The 9,423-nt window shown below is 34.3% G+C and overlaps 1 protein-coding gene across 1 annotated transcript in view; it reads left to right on the top strand.

Annotated features, from left to right (window-relative positions):
* PTPRQ (protein tyrosine phosphatase receptor type Q) overlaps positions 1-8,431 on the top strand; it is a 332,616-nt gene extending 324,185 nt beyond the window's left edge. The window contains exons 40-42 of the mRNA XM_007953173.1: positions 2,062-2,197; positions 8,045-8,168; positions 8,394-8,431. Of these exons, the coding sequence (XP_007951364.1) occupies positions 2,062-2,197; positions 8,045-8,168; positions 8,394-8,431 (298 nt within the window). The remainder of the gene's footprint in view (positions 1-2,061; positions 2,198-8,044; positions 8,169-8,393) is intronic.
* The last annotated feature ends 992 nt before the right edge of the window (positions 8,432-9,423 follow it).

Below are 9,423 nucleotides of genomic sequence, written 5' to 3'. Positions count from 1 at the left end.
ATCCTATCACTGATAGCATTGTACTTCAGGACACATCTTGAAACATCCTTTGTGATGATGAATGCCACACCATTCCTCTTCAAACTGTCATTGCTGGCATAGTAGATCACATGATTGTCTGATTCAAAATGGCCAAAACCAGTCCATTTCAGCTCACTAATGCCGAGGATATCAATCTTTATGTATTCCATTAGTATTTTGCCATTAGAATCCTTTAATATTTCAATTTGAAGATTGAATTTTATCTTCAGTTTGAAGCTTGAAGTTTTTCAGCTTGAGAAATTCTGAGGGTGTTCTTCTCTTTTGGTTTTGCACATTTCATTATGATACTTTAATTTGTCTTCCTGAGCCTCCCTTTGAAAACTTCCATTCAGCTCTTTTATTTCATCATTTCTTCCATTCACTTTAGCTACTGTATATTCAAGAGCAAGTTTCGGTCTCTTGACATCTATTTTGGTTTTTTCTTCCTTTCCTGTCTTTTAATGACTTTTTCTTTCTGCATGGATGGTATTCTTGATGTCATATAGTCTTCAGTCATTGGTGTTCCATGCATAAAATCTATTCAGATGGTTTCTAAATTTAGGTGGGATATAATCAATGTCGTATTTTGGCTCTTGGGTAGTTGTTTTGATTTTTTCAGCTTCAACTTGAACTTGCATATGAGAAATCAATGATCTGTTCCACAGTAAGCTTCTGGACTTGTTTTGACTTGTGATAATGAGCTTCTCCATTGCTTCTTTACAAAGATGTAGTTGATCTGATTCCTGTGCATTCCATCTGGTGAGGTTCATATGTATAGTTACGATTTATATTGCAGAAAAAAGGTATTTGCAATGAATAAGTTATTGGTTTTGCAAAATTCTGTCATGCAGTCTCTAGTGTCATTTCTATCACCAAGACCATATTTTCCAACTGCCAATGCTCCTTCTGTGTTTCCATCTTTCACTTTCCAATCACCAGTAATTTTCAATACATTTTGATTGTATGTTTGGTCAATTTCAGACTGCAGAAGTAGGTAAAAAGCTTCAATTTATTCATCTTTGGCTTTAGTGGTTGGTGCATAAATTTGGCATATGAATATTTTCCTATCACTGACAGCATTGTGATTCAGGATAGATCTTAAAATGTTCTTCTTGGAGATGAATACTACACTATTCCTTTTCTATTTGTCATTTCCAACATGTAGACCATATGATTGTCTGATTCAAAATGTTCAATGCCAGTCCATTTCAGCTCATGAAATGCCTGGATATCAATATCCTAATGCCTAGGATATCAATTTTTTTATGTGTTGCATTTCATTTTGACAACTTCCAATGTTCCTAAATTCATAGTTTTTACATTCCAAGTTCTGATTGTTAATGAGTATTTGCAACTGTTTCTTCCCATTTTGAGTGGTTCCACATCAGCACATGAAGGTCCTGAAAGCTATACTCCATCTACATCATTAAGGTCAGCTCCACTTTGAGGAGGTAGCTCCTCACCAGTCATATTTTGAGCGCCTTCTGACCTGAGGGGCTCATTTTTCAGCACTATATCAGACAGCATTTCAGGGTTATTCATAAAGTTTTTCAGTAATATATCAGGCAGTGTTTCACTGCAATTCATAAGGTTTTCCCTGGCCAATTCTTTGAGAAGTGGATGCTCCCTTCCTTCTTCTGAGTTTCTCTTAATCTGGAAGCTCTGCTGAAACTAGTCCACCACTGGTGGTATTTGATATTGGTACCTGAAGGTATGTTCAGCATGCAGTTTCTAGTGTTAAAAATTTTCAAAGATTTTTTTTTTTAATATTATCTTTGCTTCTCCAACTATATCCCTGAAAATATTATGAAAGAAGGTGGTAACTCAACTATTTTAAAAAAAATGATGAAGTCTTAATGTTAATAGTGTTACCTTTTCTAAACAGAGTCTTGGTGAAAAATTTAAATCCAAAGAAAGTCCAAATAAGAAAAGAATCTCTACAGAATTTATTGCTGTAATAACTCATTATCTTCATCACCATCAACATGAACAATCAGTCCTTTGTTTCAAATTTTTCATATAATTTTTATCTTCCTACAGTGCAGGAGTTGGAAGAACTGGAGTTTTTATTGCTCTGGACCATTTAACACAGCATATAAATGACCATGATTTTGTTGATATATATGGACTAGTAGCTGAACTAAGAAGTGAAAGAATGTGCATGGTACAGAACCTGGTAAGATATCCAAGATTGCACATGGTTTCTATCACCTCTACATTTTCTACACTGGAGGATCTTAGAGGCAGCATTCTGGTTGGATGTGAGCTTAAAACTGTATTTGCATAGCAATCGCTCTCTTTTTCTATATTATAAGCCATCTTGAATATCTTTGGAAGGGCAGCTGATGCAGATTGTGGGAGATATCAAGACCAGTCATCCCTGAGCCCTCTTATTGGCTGCTCATCCAAACTTGCCCTCTTATTGGCTGCTCAATCCAAACACATTGATAGGTATGTAGAAAATAATTCCTAACAACTGATATGTATTTAGCATTTAGCATGTCTAGGGAGCTTAGAAAATGAATTTAATTCAATAAACCTGTTAAAAGCTGTCATTGGGAAAACAATTTAAAATATTGATTTTTAATGAAATTCTATTAATTTCACCTGCTTATATATCCCTATTTGTCCCTATTGCATATTAGTACTTATAATGATTCTTATAGTATATTGACAACTAGCTGAGAGATTTTTGTTTTGTTATTTTTGTTTGAGACATGCACATTTATGCAACTAGATTTTTCTTTATTAAAAATTTACACAGCAGAATGATAATGAGATTAAAAACATAGTTACCCTCTATCAAGTGTCTGGTGGATTCCAAATGCAATACTTTTTAACATGTATTATATTACTTAATTCTTTATTTGTAAAGCAGAGCCAATAAAACCAAACATGAGAGTACGTTTTATTGACCCTGCTTTACAAATAGGGAAGCAGGTGTTCCCAGAAGTTAACTTATATTCCAAGGTCATACCATTAGTAAGTGTCAGAACTAGAAGTCAGACTCAAATAACATGAAAGATATTTCTATGTGCATCTTTCAATTTTCACACTATTCAAATAAAGATTTTCTTGCCATAAACATACAGATCTTCTATATGAACGTCTTCTAGAATGTATCCTAGAAAATAAAAAAAGAATAAATATTAAAGGTGTGAGAAAAGACAGTTCTTTTCTAAAGTAAGTGAGAAAAGAGTTTAAACTGATCATTTGAAATAGAATTTCTTAGAGCTAAGGCACATTGACCATTATACATAAAAGGCATTTTTGGAAACATTTTATACACATGACTCTGTTTGCCTGAAGATTTTCTGACTTTAAAATCTCTAATACCATACTGTGGAACACTACTATTCTAAGGACCAGAGGTAACCAAATATTTTTCATTGCATGTGCCTTTTAGGAAAATGGTTGCACAAACATCTCCATGCATATGTATTTATTCTAAAATGTAGATACTTATAATTATTTGATTTCTGAAATATATACAAATTAAGAAATTGAAAAATGTGATATAAAAGATCAGATAAGCACTATTTTGAATAACTTGCTGATTGTGATGGCTTCATATTAGCCTAAGACATTTTGACTGCTAACCAGAAGGCTGGTGGTTCAAATCTACCAGCCACTCCTCAGAAGGCAGATTGGGCATTCTATTTCTGTAGAGATACCACCTCAGAAACCCAAGGAGGGGTCTCTGTGAGTTGGAAATGACTCAACGGCAGTGAGTTTGGTTTGCTTTTTGCTATTTTCATAAGAAAGAATATACACATGAGATAAGATACTTCCTTTTTGATAATGGTTTTAAATGAGTATCTTAAATTATTTATATATATATTTAGAAGGAGAACTACCTTTATATCAAATTTGACTATATTGCTATTGTTTTACCTCATAGTATGACTACAGACAGCTTGTTCTAGGAGTAGGAATAATGTCAGTGCTGCTATTTCCGTGTTATTTGTTTAGCTAGCATGATAAATATCATCTTTAATCCATGGTTTCTTTGTAGGAATCTTTATGAAGCTCCTTCAGTTCTATGAGGTTTAGATAGGTAAAGCTAGGAAATGTAATCCAGATATGTACTTTTATATGTTGAAATAAGTGAAGTATAACTCTTCTTTCAGAGTACTTCAGAAATGGAATATGACTCATGACCAAGTCTAGTTACACAGGTATGCAACCTGTGCAGTGATACATGCTCAGAAGGGCCCTGTCCTTGGTTGAAAGCTCAATGTCACTGTATTGAAATTCTTAACAATTTTGAAGAAGGGCTCTGAATTTTTATTTTGCACTGGGCCCTGCAAATTATATAGCTGGTCTTTATTCAAGGATCTTATGAGGGTTTAATATCAATCCAAAAATTAACCATTATTCCAACTCAATTTCATTCTTATTTTTAGTTAAAAATAAGGATAAATAGAAATCTAATATGTCTTTCCCATTTCCCTTGCTGCACACATGCATGCTGGAGATAAGTGCTCTAGCCAAACTTAATGGTTAGGTCTCTTAGGTAGGTTTGGAGGTGAGATTGGTCAAGATACTGTTTCCTAGACCCGAGTCAACCTTCAAATAATAAAAGTTGAAAAAATGCCTTGCCATCCTCTACACATTTGTAGAACTGAACTTTTTAAAGACTGTGTTCAAGAATGTCTGTAATTATTTTAACGTGTTAGTATTCTATATATATTTTGAACTTCATGCATTACAGATGTTTATGCAACCATACCAAAATTTTGGGAGTTGTTTAGAGGGATGGAAAGAGCATGGGCACTGGAGCTAAAGAAATGAGTCCAAAATCCAGCTCTGCTGTTATCTCTCTGACTTTGTTTATTCTATCTCTCTGAGCAGTTTCTTGTATTAAATAGTAATGTCATACCTTATACAAGTTTGTTATCAGTATTTAATATGGGAAAGTATCTAAAGCACCAAGCATAGTACTTTGTTATTGTTGTTGTTAGGTGGCGTCAAGTCAGCTCCAACTCATAGTGATCCCAATTACAACAGAATGAAACATTGCCCGCTCTTGCACTATCCTCACAAATATTGCCATACTTGAGCCCATTACTGCAACCACTGTGCCCATCCATCTTGTTGAGGGTCTTCCCCTTTTTCCCTGACCCTCTACTTCACCAAGCATGATATCCTTCCCCAGAGAAAGGTCCCTTCTGACAACATGACCAAAGTAGGTGAGACGAAGTCTGGCCATTCTTCCTTCTAAGGAGCATTCCGGCTACACTTCTTTCAGGACAGATTTGTTCATTCTTCTGGCAGTCCTTGGCATTTTCAGTATTCTTTGCCAACACCACAATTAAAAGGCATCAGCTCTTCTTCAGTCTTCCTTATTCATTGTCCAGCTTTCACAAGCATATAAGACGATTGAAAATACCACAGCTTGCACCAGGTGCACTTTAGTGTTCAATAGAGATCTTTGTTCTCTAACACTCTAAAGAGGTATCTGCCTAGTACAATAAGTGTCTGGCATAGTGCCTAGCACACACTGAATGCCTGACAAGGTAATGCTGATTACTTCCCTCCTGAAGAGATAATCTCAAGCTCTCTTTCACTCAACTTAGTTTCCAGATTATTCATTACTGTCCTTGCTGTGGTAAAAGGGAAAGAAAAATGACTTTGCCTTGGCTCCAGTCTTTACAAACCAACCTTGCCTTGTACAAGGGTGGTTTCCCATTTTCATCTATTGTATATGGAAGTGATTCTAGTTTCTATGAAAAATATTCATATCTTAGCACATACTACCACAGCTATGAGCAGAGGGAAGGCAGAAACTTCAGCAAATACTGCCACTAAAAGGCATTGCAGGGTCATGGCTCCTACCAAGGACATCATAGAGCTGTTTACTCTTTATCAAAAAACAGTTCATAGCAGCCACAGATTTAAAATGCCTTTGTGAGAGAATATTTTTCAGTATCCTGAGATACTATTGGTTCTTCAAATAAGGGTTGATGGGGGTTAGTCCTTTTTCTTGCCCTATATTCTCCAGGAAGTTCATTGGTGTAAATTTATAAGGGGGAGAGGGAAAAAACACTAACATATTTTGAGTACGTTTTTCCCACAGGCATTTTGCATACCTAAAGTCCTTTAAATATTCCAACATAGGTTTTATGATATCCCAGATGAACAAACAGAAATTCAGAAAAGTTGAAATCTTAGGTAATATGGCTTTCTAGCATAGAAACTGGGATTGAGACTCTCCTCATGATACTACACTGTCCGTTGGCAACAGGACATGGCAAGCAGAGGGACTTTGAAATGTAGTACTGACTCATGGAGCTCAGCATGCTCAGCTGGCAGAGTTTCCACGTATCATTCTTTCCAATGGAGAAGATGAGGTCAGGATAGTCAGAAGCTTCACATATCAAAGGTGACTTCCAATTCAAGTGTGATTGTCTTTAAAACACCAGAAATCACAAATTAGATGAATGTTATTCTTCAAAGAAAGACTCAACGGCACATAACAACAACAACATATTAAATGGCAGTATATTTCTGTCAATAATGCTATTCAATGAATGGTGTATGTTTGAAAATACTCTTGGACTTATTTTGAATAGTAATTTACTAGCAACTCCAATACAGTTTTTATTACTTTATAAAAATTCACTTTTAAAAAAATCAGATTGAATTCTGGAATTTGATAACCCACCTTACCTACAGAATTTAATCCCTAATGATTTATTAGCTGATCTCCAAGTTAAAACTGCCCTTAAATGGCAAATATTGGCTAGCTGTGAGAATTAAATGAGAATAAGCCAACAAATATTTATTACACATCTACTCTGTGCCAGGCACAGTTAGAGCAGTGACTATAGTAATGAATATGATCACTTTCTCACCTCATGGAACTGTCTGTCAGGGATGAAATATTTTCTAGGAACATTTTGTAATCCATGAAGAAATAGATATACCAAGTAATGACCATAATTTCTAAAGACACTTTCAATAGAAGAGTTCCAAAAAGGTTCTGATGTACAGTAGCGATAGATAGGAGCATAACCTCTTAAAATGATTATTTTTTAGGAAGTTTTGTTTAATTCACTTGCTAACTTAAATGTATTAGACATTTTGTGATATTTCTGTAAAGCCAGACATATTTCTTATATATAAATGAGGCTGATTTAAATTGTGTATATATATTTAGTTTTTAACTACCTTTGGGGAAGTCCAAACTCAGAAATGCTACCAAATTACTGAATTATATTGAATAAACTTAAAGAACCCAGATTGTAATAAATTCAGGCCAGATATTCACATAAAATGTTAGGATATTGTCCTTACCTGGATATTTGGGTATTTCAATGTCCACCAGTCTTGTATATAAAAACAAAGACAAGACACTTGAAGTTATGTAGGACAGATGTCCAGGTTATTACTGGCATTATTAAACATATTTTAAATATGCTAGTAATGTAAAGATATGCTAAAGTAAATTTAGTATCTGCATTTCAAAGTCACTGTAACTATGAAGTCATCTTAAAACCTAACAATTGTTTAGCTCAACTAGTAACAATTGTCTGCCTTGAACATTATGCTTTATAAGAACTACTTATATGGGATCAAATTGACAACAGCAACTCGAAAGATTAGGAACCTTAGATGGCGGTGAGTTTATGTTAATGAGAGAGAAACAAACAAAAAAGCAAAAAACATTGTAACAAGAAATCTAGTCAAAGGAAAAATCACTCAATCAGAACTAGTACAAAAAGGAAACTCAAAAATGTAAATAACATAATTTCCACTTTTTATAATTACAGTAAGAAAATATATTAGCACATGATCTCTGATTACAAGTATTAAGAAGCAAAGAACTAGAAGCTATAAGATGCCACAGGAGTTTTAAAAACCTTATGTATGAAATAATACTAAATCATTTATGTAAGTGGTAAATTTGCACCTCTAACTTTTAGATTCAATGTTATTTTTCACTGTAACAGTACAGCTCCCAACATAAGAAACATTGCTGCCCCATCCACTTATTTAACCACTCTTTCTTGGTGTCTAGGCACAGTATATCTTTTTACACCAGTGCATTCTGGACCTGTTATCAAGTAAAGGAAGTAATCAGCCCATCTGTTTTGTGAACTATTCAGCACTTCAAAAGATGGACTCTTTGGATGCCATGGAAGGTAAACAGACGTTGTATTCCCAATTTACTAATTTACCACCTATAGCAGAATCATTAATATGTGGAAAAGGTTTGCAGATCTTGATTAGTATCAATTTTTTCATTTCTATTAATACAAGCTAGGGTAACAGACTTTCTATTTGTACTATAGTTTGCCATGAAACATATAAATCTTTTGAACTGTTACCCTTAATTCTGTTTTGTGACATGTTACTTTATGTTATAGGTGATGTTGAACTTGAATGGGAAGAAACCACCATGTAAATATTCAGACCAAAGGGTACAACTGGAAGATAGTTTCAAATCCCAGGGGCCAAAATTACCCTCCCTTTCGTTTCAATTGAAATTTGTAAACTTAAAGAAATGTCTATATGCTACACTTACTGTGCCTTACTAAATGTATTGACCATTTTATGGGTAGTTTTAAGGAATAACTAATTCAGGATAAATATCTGTTTTGTACAGAACAAACATTATACATTTAAAATGGTTAAGCTATCTCAGAGTTTTGGGAAGCCCTCCATATTTGTGAAATGGGCCAAATATACCATTATTATTATATTAGCATTAACATAAATTTTCCCTACATATTTGATTTAACTTTGGACAAAAGTTGTAAATGTTTATTCAGTAGTGTTATTTTGGCCTCCAGGGTGTTGACGTTTCTTGTGGATAACTTCCAGGACTGTCATAATGATCTGTACTTCCATGTCCACCCCTGTGTTTTGAATCCTCTGTTTTATGAGTGCTGAGATATCATCTCATGATCCTGAACAGCTGAACAGTAACCCTCTGACACGGCAGGGATTACTCAGCCTTTATATGGTGCACAGTAGCTCTTCAGGGACACTTAGAGCTATTTAGATTTCATTGTGATGTTCAGTTTGAAGAAATGAAAGAAAAAATTCAACCGAGCATCGCATATATGAAGTTATAGAATATCTTTATAGCCTGCCTACACTTATAAATTTTTCAGGCAAAGCTGTACCACTATATTATATATTCAAATACATAGTAAATGTATCAGTGTATTTGTCCATTAGCTATGTGTTGAACCAAATATTAATAATTTTGAAGGATTTCTTCAGCAGAGATGTATAAAAACAATAATAAAAACTTGTAAAGTGTCACAGGCTTGTAAATTAATGATGTGCTGCTGTGGTGCCAATGGAGACTTTTGAATAGATTATATTAAATGGTCTTTATTTCATTTCCCAAGGTTGACTTTTGAGAAATATATTTGGTGGAACTGAAAA

The sequence above is a fragment of the Orycteropus afer genome, unplaced genomic scaffold (assembly GCF_000298275.1).
Source record: "Orycteropus afer afer isolate SDZICR_OR568_19922 unplaced genomic scaffold, OryAfe1.0 scaffold00375, whole genome shotgun sequence".
In the NCBI taxonomy this organism is placed as follows: Eukaryota; Metazoa; Chordata; class Mammalia; order Tubulidentata; family Orycteropodidae; genus Orycteropus; species Orycteropus afer.
This window is presented reverse-complemented; position numbering and strand designations above follow the sequence as displayed.